The sequence below is a fragment of the Sinocyclocheilus rhinocerous genome, unplaced genomic scaffold, assembly GCF_001515625.1.
Source record: "Sinocyclocheilus rhinocerous isolate Xijiao unplaced genomic scaffold, SAMN03320098_v1.1 scaffold240, whole genome shotgun sequence".
NCBI classification, from domain to species: Eukaryota; Metazoa; Chordata; class Actinopteri; order Cypriniformes; family Cyprinidae; genus Sinocyclocheilus; species Sinocyclocheilus rhinocerous.
This window is the reverse complement of record NW_015654534.1, coordinates 931,070-948,168: the sequence shown is the minus strand read 5'-3', so window position 1 is coordinate 948,168 and position 17,099 is coordinate 931,070. Positions and strand designations below refer to the sequence as shown.

General features: G+C 38.4%; 2 protein-coding genes and 1 pseudogene across 2 annotated transcripts in view; 2 read left to right on the top strand and 1 right to left on the bottom strand.

Moving 5' to 3' along the window:
• The window catches only part of LOC107717625 (cleavage stimulation factor subunit 3), a 17,475-nt gene extending 11,655 nt beyond the window's left edge, over nt 1–5,820 (bottom strand). Inside the window, exons 1-3 of the mRNA XM_016524435.1 lie at nt 5,625–5,820; nt 4,787–4,888; nt 4,534–4,629 (exon numbers count right to left, since the gene is read on the bottom strand). Coding sequence (XP_016379921.1) covers nt 4,534–4,629; nt 4,787–4,888; nt 5,625–5,651 — 225 coding nt within the window. The 5' untranslated portion in view covers nt 5,652–5,820. The remainder of the gene's footprint in view (nt 1–4,533; nt 4,630–4,786; nt 4,889–5,624) is intronic.
• Nucleotides 5,821–7,038: 1,218 nt separating this feature from the next.
• LOC107717601 (uncharacterized) lies at nt 7,039–9,511 on the top strand (annotated as a pseudogene).
• Nucleotides 9,512–11,320: 1,809 nt separating this feature from the next.
• LOC107717624 (60S ribosomal protein L35a) overlaps nt 11,321–17,099 on the top strand; it is a 7,186-nt gene continuing 1,407 nt past the window's right edge. Inside the window, exons 1-4 of the mRNA XM_016524434.1 lie at nt 11,321–11,382; nt 11,854–11,888; nt 14,159–14,311; nt 15,730–15,874. Coding sequence (XP_016379920.1) covers nt 11,878–11,888; nt 14,159–14,311; nt 15,730–15,874 — 309 coding nt within the window. The 5' untranslated portion in view covers nt 11,321–11,382; nt 11,854–11,877. The remainder of the gene's footprint in view (nt 11,383–11,853; nt 11,889–14,158; nt 14,312–15,729; nt 15,875–17,099) is intronic.

The following is a 17,099-nucleotide window of genomic DNA, read 5'->3' as shown; positions in this document are numbered from 1 at the left end:
GCCTTTGCGCTTCGGGCGTCCCGAGTTCGAGTCCCGGCTCGTGGACCTTTCCCGATCCTACCCCCCTCTCTCTCTCTCTCACCCACTTTACTTCCTGTCGACCTACTGTCCTATCTAAATAAAAAGGCATAAAACGCCAAAAATAAATCTTAAAAAAAAAAAAATAATAATAAAAAAGGTAACTGCAACTCAACTCACAATGCAGACCCTTTTCCTCACGATTCTGCGTTTATAAAAGATTGCGAGTTATAAACATCTGGCAATTTTTTAACTTTTTTTTTCTCCGAAATAAAAAACTAACTTGCAAGTCTGACTTTAATAATTGTGAAAAAGTCACAAATATTTTTTTTTTTTTTTTTTCTAGTGACAAAAAAGAATTGTGAGGTGTAAATTTAGGATGTTGAGGAAAAAGTCAGAATTCTCAGTTCATATCTCAGAATTCTGACTTTTTCTCTGAATTGCTAGAAAAAAAGTTGGAACTGCTAGAATAAAAGTCAGAATTGTGAGATAAAAAGTCAATTTTTTTATCCTGTGGCGGAAATGGGCTTGCACAGCTATAAATTCATAAACATGCTTTACCGTGCAAAACGTTTGTTTTCTTATACTGATGGTCATTCAGACAATTTCCTCCACAAAATCTTAATTGATTACCCAGTTATAATAATAATGATTTACAAGAAATCTTCAATAAAATCCAGAAATCCAGATGTTTACATTTGCAAGGAATAAACATATCATGGGATGCATGATTTAGTACAAAACTGATAGGGCAAGTGATTCTGGTAACCGGCCTAAAACTAAAAGTCACAAGTTTCAGTATTCTGATCAAATATAAATGCAAATGCATTCCTGAAGACAAACAACAACTTTGTGTGAACATTCTCCCAAGTACTCAAATAGCTAGTGCAAATTATGATTTCACTAAATGTTTCAGAGGTACAGAAGCTCTGTAGGATTGTGTAACTATCCTGTTGGGCCATCTTTTTTTTTTATAGTTTACCCAGAAACGATTGCCTAGTATCAAACAGGCCATCAGGGACTTAAGCATTTTCACTGATAACAACAAATGAAAAAAACAGATTTTTTTAGCTGAATGAATTATGTTCATTCTTAATTGTCTGTGCAATTGTACTACATTCTAGTGTAGTAATATTAGAAGAAAAAAACATTTTTGTTAACAGAAAACAGGTCAAATTGCAACATTAGATAATATGGCTGTTGTTATCATTAAAAGGATAGTTGTTATCATTTACTCACCCTCATGCTGTAACCTGTACGAAGTACTTTCTACTATAGAACATAAAAGCAGAGGAAACAAACAACAACAAAAATTCCATTTTTTCTCTCCATATAATGCAAGTCAGTGGGAATCAAATGGTCCCCGTTCACTTTCATTGCACAGCCAAAACAAAATTTTTTTTCCAAATGTCTATTTTGTTCCACAGAGGAACGTCATACAGGTTCGGAATGACATGAGCTTGAGCAAATAATGACAGCATTTTCATTCCGGGGTCAACTAACCCATTAAGGCCATTTCAGATCATCTCTGTGGCTCTTCAGAAGGTTAAATGGCATTAATATAGCTGAGATCAGCTGTAAGAGGTGGCTGGCAGTGTGTCTGCGCTCCAGAGCAAATGGTGACAGCCTGACATACTTAACCAACCACTCAACAGCTCCAAACGAAAGCAAAACTCAGCGTGACACAGTGTGAAAAATACTGGTATTGAGGCAGAATGGCTCTGGGGCACGATCACTGCGGGACTGCCGTCTCCATGCCTCAGACAGACGCACGCATGCACACACACTGACACAAATTACGATGCACATTACAATGACAAGCCGAAGTTGTTGCAGTGCATTTTATTACAGTAGCGGTAAAAAAACGGTTTTGTCAAAACCAAGCAGTTTTGACTAAAGGTGGAGAAGCCTGAAGAACAATCAAATAGCAATTAATTTCAAGACTGGAAATGCTCAATCATACTGTAAGTAATCTGATCCAGATGAGTGCATAAACACTTCAGTCGTTTGTCCGTGACTGTTCTAATATCCACCTTATTTTTGACTTAAGAGCAGCCTGAATGTGTGAGGCTTCCGCTGCCATTCACCTCCAGTTATTTTAGCTGCACAAAAACAGTTATACTGCTTGATATTGCAAACTGGTATTTGTTATTTTAACTCATTATCACAATCATAAACACACTGGTTTGTATCGCTTTTACTGTTTACAGCACTTTGTTATTCTTCTAGTTATTTAGAGCGGCTAGTGAATCAGAAGTCTTGAACACTCAAAGAAAACAGCTTATTTCCACATTGCAAAATAAGGTGAATACTATTTCAATTAAGTATACTGAATCACATTAAATATAATTTTCCAGACCCTTTTAAAGTTAAATCGAGGTGACAACAGCAAAAAAAATAGAATGTTTATAATTGACGGGAAAAAAATTGGAATCGAAGAAAACCGATAATATTATATATAATTAACCACAGCTCTTTTTTTTAACCTTTTTTTTTTTTGGAGAGAAAATTTTGTGGATATGTGATTGGAAATACAATGCTAACTGACCCTTCACTAAGGTCCATCCCAACTGATTGCAGAGACCAGCTTTACAGAACATCCCATAGAAATTAATGCAAATAAAATGTGCTCAGAGTGCTAAAAATGGATTGGAAATTTTCCTTACTCGGTCTGAAATAATGACAATACTCATATCTGCAGATTAAACTTTGTTTGTAGAAGCATTTTTTAAATTTGAACTAGCACCGACTACACCACGTTATGTACGAGAAGCTGCAAAAGACACAGGCGCAAGTGGAATGTACAAACCATGGTGACATTAATTTTTATGTAAATATAATGGGCGATATATTGCGTCACCAAAAATTATTGAGGTCATGTACATATATTGCGCGTTAAGTCGATATATTGATTATTGCGACAGGCCTAAATACAATGGATTTTATCTTTTGGATGCAGCAACGATTAAAATCTATCGAGACTGCAAATCACAAATACTTCAACTCGAAAGAAAATGTTTTTGTGAGTAATTGAACGGAATGTTTTTACAATGCATTCACAATATTACTGCAAACTGTTGAAATGGATCACTTCAAAAATGACATCAAGTTAGTAACATTAATTTATTTTGAAGCAAATGTAGGTTCTTTTACTGATATTATACATATTTGGGAATGAGGCCTGACAGTTTTGGATTGGAAAAGGAAAAACTCATCTGTGTACCGTGTTTCACTACTATAAATGATTCACCAACATCAACATTTTTGGATAATTTCCTGCATAAATTTATATTAGGAAAAAGCAAAAGCTTATTTGAGAAATGATGGATGGCAGCATTTGCAAAGGTGGGATTGGTCAGTAATGTTTAAGGGCGGGGCTTAGCCAGTAATGTTTAAGGGCGGGGCTTAGCAAAGGGTCAACTATAACGATCAATTAAGCAGAGGGGAAAACAAAAAATAAAAATCACCGAGACCACCCTCCACCAAGAAGTTTTCTTAGCGACGTTGCATCATTTGTGACCCTGGACCACAAAACCAGTCATAAGGGTCAATTTTTTTAAATCTGAAAGCTGAATAAGTAAGCTTTACATTGATGTATGGTTTGTTAGGATAATGGAACATGATCTTTACTTAATATCCTAATGATTTTTGGCATAAAAGAAAAATCGATAATTTTGACCCATACGATGTTTTTTTTTGGCTATTGCTAAAAATATACCCAAGCGATTTAAGACTGGTTTTGTGCTCCAGGGTCACATTTGCACCCAAAGGAAAAAAAAAAAGATTGTTTGCCAACTTGAGCGGCAAAAAGTCAAAAACCTTAACATACAACCATAAGCGACTGCAGTAGTCAATGTGAAGTTAGTTAGGTAACGTGTGCATCTAAATGTTACTTGTAAGATGTTACTTACCATCATAATACTTAATCTGTTCCTAAACTGCACACCTATATTTATAATGCTTTTTTCATATTCCCTTACAGAAATATCTGTAAATGTAAAAGTATAGTATGTGGCCAGGTGTTGCATTTTGTGGAGCGAGTGTGCACTTGTAAAATACCATAGAATTTGCCTCAGGATTTAGACAAACTAGTTAATGTGTGGCCTAGTGTGCATGCTAGACTACGACTCACATGTATAATATGGAATGAGGGACAAGAGAAAAACAGACGCTAATATGGACAAAATCTTGAATAATTAATTACAAACAACCTCAAAGAAATGACACAGGAGGCAAGAAATTGACACAAGTAATAAAGGCTAAAGCACTCCAATACCATTAAAATTGTTTTAATGCTGTTGCAGATAAAACATGCAACAATATCACCTCATAAAACTGAAAAGAATAAGGAAAAGAATGACTTGAGAACCCCTAAATGATACAAGCTATGAGTTTCCCTTTACGCCCTGCGATTATTGTGCATTGTTGGTGTTGTGTGAATATCACATTGTTGATCAAAATGGGGAGAAGCATTGTCATGCACAGATATGAAAAATAATTAAAATAAAGTATAACCTCAGCTTCAATGTATAGCTTCCAGAATCTGCCCGAACTGGGAAACTGGGCGACAAGTCGCTCATATGTCTTCCTTGCTTTGTCTATGGGTTGATTCTAAAAGAAGTAAAATTAATTTACATACAGAATCATAAGGTACGTCCCTAAGACCGTTTACATGAAACAGCATCAGATGTGCTGTCAGAGACCCTCCCGTTCCCTCCCAAAACACGTTACCCCAGGTAAAAAGGAATGCAACCCTGTGTCACTAAACCTGTGCTTCACGAATCAGTATGCTCCAAGCGTCGAGGTCATACGGATTTTCTTCCAACTTCTTCTCTGCTTTCTTCACCTTCTCTGGGATGTACTCCGCCGCCTGTTGAAGGGATAAAGAAACGTGTGATATGAATGCTATGTGCTTCAGGTGACATTGGAGAAATGCAAGTACATATCCATATTTTCAGTCAATCTCAAAGTCGAGCGCTCTCAACGTTTGCCCTGAAGAGCTGCAAATCTCTCTTAAAACATTAAGTTCACGTCTTGGAGTCTCAACTAAGGATATAAAACTAATGCTATAAACCAAGTTTGTCTATTAAAAAAAACAGAGAGGTAGGCACTGTGCAGTACTGAGGATTTAAGTATTGAAAACTACCGATCTAGGCGACCAAAAACACGTTATACAACATAACTCCTAAAATCGAGCTGTTCTATTTCAAAACTTCGAAAGCTGCCTTTATAGAGAACATTTTCACACCAAAAACCAATTTCATTTAAAGCTTCATTGTTCACTCGGAATAAATCTTGGTATCAGTAAATTACTAACTCGGAGTGCTGCTGTAAACACTGGTGAAAGTAACAAACAATAGCATCGTGGTGTTGCGCTGCAGTCACAGTATCGCCATCCCCTGAACAACAACATTACATCGATGACTAACGTTACCTCAACAGTTTCACTAACTTATTACAAACACTCGACGCATTCTACGTAAGATGTGTAATAAACCGGTGAATGTCGACACAACAGTCCGCCTCAGGAGCGACCTCGACAGCTAACGTTAGGCCGCAAACACAAGCGCTCGATCTCAAGCACTCCACAAATGTCTTTACTTCACCTGGTCCGATGGAGTTTCGGTGGACATGATGGAATAGGAGTGCGATCCGAGTAAAGAAACGTCGACTGCTCTACTATCACAAATAAACTAAGCGCAGACTGTGACTATTGCAGCATTGTTTATTTGTGCGGCCGCTCGCCCCTCACCGCGCACTAAAATGGCAGCAGAGTGAACGGAGACGTAGCGCCACGCCCACCGGAAACGACTCACTTCAAAATAAAGGTCGCTAGAAAGCGAATCGACTGGTAGTTAAAGGACCCCTGAAGTGCCTCAATACCTCAATACACGCAGCGTTATTCTGTGGCCCTGTCCCAAATGGCACCCTAAACCCTCGTGGTCTTCCTCTGAGTCCGCACTTTCATGACGTAATGCCGCTTTGACTGTCGGGTAGAAGTCTGCTGCGGAGCTCGCCGCAGTGCGGGCTCAGCAGAAGTGCGGATCGAGGGCGCATAACGGCCTCAAAGGGGGCGCTCGCGAGCACCCTTCTGAACGCTAAAATGACGAATGGGACACCCTACGGCAGGGTTCCTCAAATCTTGCCCTGGAGATCCAATGCGCTGCAGAGTTTAACTCCAACCCTGATCAAACTCACCTACCTGTGATTTTCTAATGATCCTGAAGACATTGATTAGCATGCTCAGGTGTGCTTGATTAGGGTTAGAGCTAAACTCTCGTGGACTTAACGGACACGCGCACGCGGCGGCCATTGTCAGTCAGTAAGACCGCAAGTGCACGTGAAGTGTTCCATTTGGGACAGGGCCTATGTGGTGACGTAATTTCAACTGAAACAGGAAGACAGGGCGGGACATATCGAGCAGTCCCGCCCCCTTTTTTAAATTAGCCAATAGCGGTTTTTTTATATAAGGAAAAAAAGTGACTAATTAAAAGCGTTGAACGCTTATATCTTCTAAATGCGAATTTTGTACTTAGGGAAACGTTGCTATATGTTCAAGCTCTTGTTCTGTCCAGGCTGGACTATTGCAATGCTCTCTTGGCAGGTCTTCCAGCCACTTATATCAAACCTCTACAATTAATCCAAAATGCCGCTGCAAGATTAATCTTTAATGAGCCAAAAAGAACACATGTCACACCTCTGTTCATCAATTTGCCACAATGGAAATGGTAAAAAAAAAAAAAGAAGTAGTTTTTCTATAAAATTATGATTTTCTTTTCTATTTAAATGCACATTTAACATTTAACATTTAGGCTAACTCATCCTCACTCTCATCACATGGAAGAGCTAACTCTGCACTCTTCCTATTGGCCTTTCCGTAAAATATTGCTGTATTCATTTTCTGAAAAGAAGAAATCATTTTGTTATTTATACATAAATACAACTATACTACAATAAAAACTTCAAATAAATAAATAACTGCAATCATATTATTGATGCTACTATCTATAAAAAATCCCAATGGGGAAATACATTACTGCAATTCCACTGTTGTACAGCGTTGCCATGGAAACATTGATATTTTCTCAATTTACATTAAAACTACGTTAGACAAAGTTAAATTGCGAATAAAAATATCTAATTTACTTAACAAATATGCTGAAAAATATCCCCCTTGAGAAGAGATGCTTATAAATGAGGTTAATAGAGCAATTTCTGAAGCACTTCAACAGGTGTGTGAGGGTGACAGTGGGAAAAAGAGATTTGGATGGACATTCAAATGTCATGTGACTTAAAAACAGCGGAGTCCAGCCCGGGGTCGTCACATGTGGTTGCCGCAAGCCCGCCGGCCGCACCGTTCTCAAGCCCTCCGGCCACCGCTCACTCAAGCCCGCACGTTCCGCATTTTATGGAGGACTGTTTCCTGATCCTGTGTGAGTTCTGACTCACAGATAAATACACAAAATAATGTTCTTTTTAGCAGCATCATATGACCCCTTTAACAACTATCTATTTTTCAGGAATTTAAAAGTGATACAGGCAGCATTGAGCTATCCGGTAAGTCCATATTAATTAATACACCATAAAAGTGTATGTGGATAAAGCTGGATATATGTTGGAGTTATTAAATCATTATGCGCTGATATGGAAATCTGTAACGTTTAAAATTAGAAATATAATTGATCAGTTAGAGCAGGAATCAAGTATTTTATAGATTTGTATATGTGTGTGTAATGACAGCTAGTCCATAGTGCTAACTTGACAACCCTTCCAGATGGATGATTGCTAATTAGCAGAGGGCACAGGTTTACTCACATGTGACTTACATAAACACATTCGCATTGAAATGTCGCCCTATGAAAGTGTACTGAATCAAAGAGAATGCAACACTGTAACAAATCAAATCCCCATTTTGAAACAAAGCAAACGACCTACAGGTTTGAAAATACCATAAACTTAAAGTGATAAAAACCAGCTCACGTCATGAGAACTAAAACTCATTTTGCTTTTTTTCCACAAAGTTCTCCAGACAGCAAATCTATCAAATGCTGGCTTCCATTGCAACGTCAGCTGCCACATCTACAACTGATTTAATACCAAAACGGTCTAAGATAGTAGGCATGGCTCCATATGCAGTTGTGAACGCAAACAGGCCATTGACATCCTCATCCACTGAGAATATTCAGCAGGACACATTAGAAAGACCAGTGATCCTGAAGATGGAACAACTTCCATATGTGTATCCGCTTGAATCCCTTTTTTGGGATCACGGTGGATGGTCTCCTCAGTAGTGCTGACTGTGATTTCAGCGACTCTCTGGGTAAAGATAATTCACGTTCCTCTGATCTCGCTGGCATTGTGGTGGAGGAAGTTCTTCATCGGGTGAATGCGGTGATGCACCACAGCGTGCTGAAGATCAATGCAGCCTCGTCACCATGCTTCGTTTACTTCTGTCCTGACGATTCCTGCACTGATATTGGGGAATGACTGATCACTGGTGTCATCCGAAGGATGAATGTTTTACATTGCCACATCTCCCGCGCAGTGGCCACGACAGCCATCAGCACGGTTATTGCTGCAATAGAAGGCAAACTCCCATGTGCTCTCAGCCCGAGCCATTTGGTGGAGGTCACAAGTAATGTAATTGATTACATTGTGGAGGATGTCATTAGCGCCTGGTCAAACAATCCCACTGCAGCATCCAGAATCTGGGAAACTGGGCCTGTCCCAGTTCTGCAGCCGGCTTTTGAGTCGTCTGAGGGTGGAATATCACTTGTCCTGCTGGAGTCAAATCATCCCTCATGCAGTAACAGGCCAAAGACCACCTTTTTTGACTCACTGATGACCGCTTTATATATGTCGAAGTGCAGCGGTCACTTCAGCTCGTAGGACAACAGTTACGCAGCCTCAGAGCGTCTGCATCAAAGGCTCGCAGATTTAATGAACTAGACGAGTGTCTCGAAGGAGGTCAGAACGGCAGCTAGAGATTTTCTCCATTATTTTGTGGAGGAACTCGTGCAGCGGCTTTTTGTGTCCTCCACTTTGCCCTGTCCTGCAACGCTCCCTGAAAATACTCCAGTGATGCCCTTCATCATCAAAGAAGAGGATTTTGGTCTGACAGTGGTGGATCATTTGACAGAGCTGCTGGTCAGTCAAGTTTTTGACTTGCTGGCAAAGAAATTTCCATCGAATATGTCAAGATTGAACGGAAGAGTCACGATGTGTCAATACAGGAGGATCTAGAATTGACCTTCAGAGAGAAGTTAAAGGTGATGAAATCAAACATACTTAAAAAGGTATTTTTTCCTCTGTATGAGTGGGCTACAAATACTTACTTATTAAACTAAATTCTGTTTTACTAATGTGTGTCATTTGTTTGCAGCTTAAGAATCCCTTCAGATCCAAGAAGGACAGCAAGAACAAGGATGATGCTGAGGAAACAACAGAGGAGAACGCAGATGGAAATACAACCAGGGGCGGACTTACCCAGTAGGCAAAGGTAGGTGACCGCCTTGGGCCCCCAAAAGCCAAGGGTGTAATTAAATATTGAGAAACAGTGTGTATTATATGTTTATAATGGTTTTAAATGCCGCCTACTCATTTATAAGAAGGAACCATGTAGAGGACACATACGCAGTTACTTTTTTGGTTGATATAGTCCTTAGGTGTGTAAATGTATAATTGCCTTTTCATTATTTTTTTACTAACTAAAAATAAATGTATTTTAAAGTTTAGAATTAGACAGCCTTTGCACACAGGCTTCCGCTGGTAACTCATCAGTGGACTTTCCTCGTCAATATAGGCTATATTTTTTCACACTTTTCTCATTCTATATTTCTGACGTTCCAAAAGCGCCTCCTACTGGCAGAGAATGAATGTTCATTTTCAATAATCCAGTCTGTAGTTTTTGTTCAATGCGAAAATCCACCCACATAACCCCGTTTTAAATGAATATAATAATTTATACTTCTGGCTCACCCCTGGTTTAAACGCTCAGTTGTGAGGTTTATCATTTTATAATTTATTTTGGTTTTTTTTAGTTGCTATTTCGTGGTCTACAACATGAAAGAAAGTCATTATAACATGTACATGAAAAATGTAGAAACATTGGACACAACTATGAGGCACCATTGTGCAGCAGCAAGCATCACAACAAAAAAGGAACCTCAAGGTTGATCTAGGAAAATGTGTGCAGATGTGTAGGGCCCCATTACTATATTTTGCCTGGGGCCCCCAATTCACTAAATCCGCCCCTGAATACAACCACTCCAAAACCTAAAAAGAAGTAATTATTTTCAGGGTTCACAGTTTCCTTTTCCATAAAAATAAAATATAATACGTGATATGGTTCTAATGTCCTTCCATGTGATGTAAAAGCCAAGCCACTGGATAACATCTGGAGCATTTTTATGGGCAATATGACTGCATTTAATATTTTCTATAAAGAACGCAAAAGATTGTTGTTAAACGTCTTGTCTGAGTTTGATACTGTATATGAATAATTGGTTATCCATTAAGACCTTTCTCCATTATTAACAGTTGAAACAGCTGTTCACAGAAGTGAAGCTATACATCCGATTAATTAAAAAACAAAAACATCCCTTCGGGGACTTCCTAAAAACTTTTCAAATGTCTTCCTTTAGTGGTAGGCTAATAAAAGCCTAATTAAAGTCTAAAAAAGTGTGTGTGTGTGTGTGTGTGTGTGTGTTGAACACAGACACCCTGGTGCTTTTGGAAAGGTCCCACTGTTCTGAGCAAACACACAGATGAGAATAAAATGTTATGCCTATAATGTCTTGTTTATATTAACAACTTATATTATATAGCCTAAATTATAAATACTTATATATGTCTTTATATGTAAAAGTGTGCATATGTATTTTGCACTGTTTAAGGTAGAATGTAGAAATAAAACTAAATAAATAATAGAAATAATATGTGAAAAGGTGATATATGTACACTACAAAAAAAAATACAATTGTTAAAATGAAAGCAAATACCTTGTGAAAATTAACCATGGTGTTTTAAAAGTGTAGTAACCATGTTTTTTTGGTGTATCGATTATTTGTATAACCACAGTTTTACTACATGTAGACATACTGTATTGTTAAACTATGGTTAGAGTAGCAAAACCATGGTTCATTTTCGTAAGGAATGATTAATTGAAGAATAATTTAAAGAACACATTTAATTATGTTGTTATTGTTGTTGTTGGTGATTTAGGGGGAACTGGAAAAGTGTTATAATTTGAATGCGAAAAAAAACCGCTTTCATTTCAGTCAGGCAGATTTTCAGACACCGCTGCTAACATTTCCCCAGCGTTCCTTGCGAGCGGTCTTTCCTCCATTTTTGAGACAGAATCAGGTGAGCTTTTCTGAGCTCGACTTTTAAAAATGCGACATTTTAGTCTTGCGTTATGTAAACTAAACCACAATTTCTGCCAGTATTGATAAAAATACACCTGAAGTCCACGTTCCTCGGAGTTCTGCTTTGTTTGACAGAAGATGCTTTGGATTTGAAACGGATTGTTGGACGCAGTCGGCTCAGGCTAAACTCTTATCCGGAGCTCATTTCTCCTTATTATTGTCAAAACATGCATTTTAGTTTCTCAGTTTTGTTGGTTTCTACTGTGATAAGCTTGTTTTGAAGACGTAATAACTATGAACTACGTCTAACGTATAAGAAGTGAGCAGCGTAACTTGGCGATGAGGATAAACATGCAGCAGCTCCGATGCTAATGTAGTGCAGATGTAGCATATGTGTGTATATTCAATAATTCTCGTACAATGGGGGACTGTATATGGCTAAATGTTATTGTAATTTTTGTCATTTTAGGTCTGACCTGGTCAAAGCATCATCATGCCTGGAAGGTGAGACACAAAAGCTGTCACTAATGTAAATGTGAACTGATGTGTAGTTCAGTGTGATAACGAATGCATTTAATACTATAAAACCTAGAAATGTTCAACATGATCAAACTTTGCTGAAAAAAAAAAACAATTTACTACATGTCTTCTGTCATCTAATTTATAGATTATACATTTTAGCAAGTAAAGGCCTTTTAGTACAATTGTAAAAGTCTGGTTTGCTATAATATATAAGCTAATAGAATATATTTGGCTGTATAAATAACATCTCATTTTTTGGTTAGTTTGCACTTTTAGATTAAGGTGACCAGATTTCTGAAATGAAAACCGGGGACATTTCCTAGTTCAGTGGTCAAAATGACAATGAATCTCACTTGTGATTATCTACAAATTTAAAAACGGGTATATTTTGTTTTTTAATTGTTGTGGTTTCCATAAATTATTAGGCCTATCATAATTAATAATTACAATAATGTTTGAGGATCAAACTTACCCTAGTTTATTAATAGGCCTACAATTAACCAAAAATCGCACTATTTGAAAAGTAAGTGGTAACTATTGCAAATAGTAAACAGAGCAAAATAGGATTATAACAAACTTATTTACAAAAACTAATTAAAAATAAAACAATAAATATCAGATCATACGTTAAACTGTGTTTAACAAATATTTTTTCACATTTTCTGACTATTGAACATTTTCACAAACTGGGGGTATAAAGTACTTGCAATTTTTCAAATGATTTTGAATGAATGAAGTTATTTTATGTTTATGCTTTTGAAAAAGGTTCTTTACTATCTCTAATCAGGCTTATTTAGCATTTTAAGCTCATTTTGACCACAAAGTATATGCTTTCTGCGAGTGTAATTGTTCAGTTTATTATTTTTTATATTATTCATTTCGGAGTTGTGTCGGTGAAAGTTTCAGGAATGTTTAATAGAGCCCGACCGATATGGGTTTATTCCGTTGAAGTTTATTTCACTTCGGAACATTCATTCACGGATTTGCGCTACTGTCTTCACACACAGACGAAACTTACTAGAGAAGTGTGAAGTGTGACATAATATACCTCTGTAAATAAATACAAAATAAATTCACGTCTTGCGGACTTTAATGCCCTTTGAATGTAACGTGTACGTTCCCTTGGAACTGGAATCATGGTGGAATTTCATGTGAAGTCCACTTCGCAGGGCACTTACGGTCGAATAAGACAACGCTTGAATGCTGCTGCCTGAACAAGAGACCTCCTTACTGAAGTGAAAGTGTTGACTGGTGTCACTATCTCGCGAACGCACCGGCGGATCTCCACCAAATTCGGGGGAACCCTTCAGCTCGAGGAGCCCTCTCGAATGCCACCCTCCGCGTGTCGGTAGCCCCGTTGATCGGTCGGCGCCGGACCGCGAACTTAACCACCCGTAACTCCCGAACCCCGGGGGCTATCGACGTGGGGGTGGTTTCATTCGAAAGATGGCCTCGAGACGTGCACTCGATTCGCGTTCGAGAGGGTTCCTTGAGCTGAAGAGATCCCCCGAATTTGGTGCGGATTCGCGCGCCGTTACGGAGATATGGCCGTTCAAAGTTTCAATGGTATTCCATACACTTAAGCTTTAAAGCGTTTCATCCAGGTCGCCAGTAGCAAACAATGGAGGACAAACTAAGTAATTACACCATTTCAAGCATTTTATCTGCGTTATATGTTCTGTAAAAAAAATTTCATATCGGCGGCATATTCGCCGATACCGATATATCGGCGACATGCTCATATCGGCCGATAATATCGGCAAAACGATATATCGGTCGGGCTCTAATGTTTAATACTGTGTGCAAAACAATCCTGCAACCTTATTATACCTTGTCATAAAGTGCACACAAACAATATTACAATATAATTGTTTTAACATTATAGCTAGTATGTGACTACCTTGAAACGGAGAACGGTGTCTCTTGATAATTGATGATAATAGCACTCTGCTCCAACATCTTCATGGCCCCCAATCCTTTAGTCTGCTTCATATTTTCTATATTATACTATATGAGCCACAGAAGGCTGATGTATGAAATTTTTTCTATTTTGAACGCGATTTTGTGTAGCTTGTCAGTGATCTACGGCTCTGTGTAGTAAATGCCGCTCCATCTGAAAGCACGTGCTGGAGATTTACTACTAATCACAGGAGCGCCTTTACTGACAAGATTCGCATGAAAATCGCATTCGATTTTTTGCACAGCCCTAAGTTAAAGATAATTAAACTGTTTTTACCTTGTCTCTCTTTTAGGCTGTGGAGCAAGGCCATCTTTTCTGGCTACAAGCGTGGCCTGAGGAACCAGCGTGAGCACACTGCTCTGCTCAAGGTAGAGGGAGTCTACAACCGCTCAGAGGTCGACTTCTACCTGGGCAAACGTTGTGCCTACGTCTACAAGGCAAAAAAGTAAGTGCTGCACAGTGAAGAGCCGAGTGGCATGTTGAGGAAAGACTTGACTCCATGCTTGAATGTTTTTGCAGTTGTGAGTGACAAGTACATTAATGAGTCTCTTTGGTATCATGACTTCGATTTTGAAGCCAACATGGAATTACAATTAACTAGTGGTCGACCAATATATTGCCATGGCCGACAGTGTGTCGACAACACACAGTGCTCACATTCTCCCTCTGTCGTCGTTAACAGTTCTGTCGGCAGCGCCTGAGCACACAGTGCTCACATTCTCCCTCTGTCGTCGTTAACAGTTCTGTCTAATACGGATAGTAGTCTGTCTAATAATCAGATAGAACGGTTAAAGGAATTAAAATGTATACAAAAAAGTATTATAACGATTGCTTTTATATTATTAGTAATAGAAAAGCAGACATTATAATATGGTCTCGTTTGCCGTCAGCATTCAGCAAATACGCATTAAAATCATTTGAACAAATCTTTGAATGATTAATGAACATTTAATTTCACAAACCTTGCAAACTTAGTCGAATCCAGTTGTGAGATCTTATGAAGTGTGCGTTTGTATCCTGCATGATCGCGTGTTCTCTGCGTGACGATCGGTCCATGCAAACTGAATGCTGACAGGAGGAGAGTTCAGCTTCACTGGAGATGTGCGATCGACAAACTTTAAACTAGTGATTTTAAATTATGCTGCGCTTTATGCATCACTGTCATATTCATGTCATTTTCACTGTGTGCTGTGTGTAAAATTACTGTTACCTTGGCTTTATTTGAAAAAAATATGATTCCCAATGCACACAAACTTCCCAGATTACTTAGTGCCCTGTTGGTTACAATGTTGACTTTTTATTAAATATTTATTTATTTGTGAAAAATACATTGTCATCTAAAGTATAAGTATGTTTATTTTACACATTTGTTTTTAAATCCATTTTCAAATTATTTCAAATTTCTTAAACATTAATTGAAATAAAAATTATATCGGCCATCGGCCACCCTGCTTTCCAAGATATCGGCATCGGCTGTCAAAAAACCAATATCGGTCGACCACTACAATTAACTGCAGCATGTTTCTGCTCTTATTTTGAATGATTAATTGGTGCTTGATATTCTAAAAGTTTTTGATGTGTTTTATCAAAATCTAATATGTATAACCTTGAGAGTTCATGATCAAAAATCTCCCGATGTCCGTTTTATTATTTTTTTTTGGTCATCATTGGATTCAGCTCATGTTTCACATAGAAATGTCAGATTATGGAAGTAAAATGGGTTGGCTTTAATGTTGACTTAAATAGGCACTTTGAAACATTGACATTTGCATGCAAATTTCATCATTTCTATCGATGGTCTTATTTGGTTTCTGTCCGTAGTCGGCAGTGTTATTTAATGTGAGTGTTGTATGTTGTCTGAAGGAACACAGTAACACCCGGCGGTAAACCCAACAAGACACGCGTCATCTGGGGTAAAGTCACACGGGCTCATGGAAACAGTGGAATGGTTCGTGCCAAGTTCAAGAGCAACCTTCCCGCAAAGGCTATCGGGCACAGGATTCGTGTGGTAAGCGTCTTAATGTTTCTCTCTCTGGCTTTAAAGGCATAGTTCACCCAAAAATTATCATAATTTACTCACCCTCAAGTTGTTTCAAACCTATACGAGTTTGTTTCTTCTGTTGAACACAAAAAAAGTTATTTTGAAGAATGTTTGTAACCAAACAGTTAATGGTAGCCATTGACTTCCATAGTATGGAAAAAATACTGATGATACTGGGTGAGTAAATGATAACAGAATTCTCAGTTTTGGGTGAACTATCACTTTAAGTATGAATATCATTGAAGCACATAATTACTAGACTAACTGATTTTTAGGGCTGGTTATACTTTGCTAGTGTGTTATGCCCATTTTCATTTGCCCAGTATATGCATGGCTTTATAATGTGGCAGTGGCCTAAACTTGAATGGAGGCAGTGCTGGTTTAAAGGGTTAGTTCACCCAAAAATGAAAATTCTGTCATTAATTACTCACTCTTGTGTTGTTCCAAACCCATAAGACCTTCGTTCATCGTTGGAACACAATTTAAGATATTTTTGATGAATATGAGGGCTTTCTGACCCTCCCATAGACAGCAAGGTAACTACAAAAATAACGACTATTCCACATTTTCGTCTCTACTGCGTCACTTGTGGACGCGCATTCACGACAGTACCATGACGCAAGCGTGTGGCGGCGCTGACCCAGATCCGGCGTAATCTGCGCTGCTTGGCTAAAAATAGTCTTTTGTGAATTGTCACAGCGTGGAGGACGGAACAAAACCTCGTCGGAGCCATAAGGGATAACAGTAAAATAATACGCTGATCGTGGGCTGCTTTTAAATGAACAATTTATTTATAAAACAAAATATCTTCTTTGGCCATATTAGCCTACTCAATAGCATTAACACTGGTTTTACTCCTTTCAAACTTTATCTGGAATGTAACTGTTTCTGTCACTGCAACTTCCCGATCAGGCGAACGCGCACACACACACACACACACATCGAACATTTTCTAAAGAGTCTTCATTCAGAAATACAGTGATCTAAAAACACCCGTGCCTCGTTTTGATTTTTAAACGTGCAGTACGTGCTCATGTTTATTCAACGAAGCCTTTTGGAAAATCGGTTAGTTTTGATATTGTGGCGAGCGCCACAAATAAATAATTGTATGGGAAACGCATCCCACAGCACAACCACCTGGGCCCAACTTCAGTCTACTCATCACCTTAACTTTAACTGCGTTTGTAGCCGG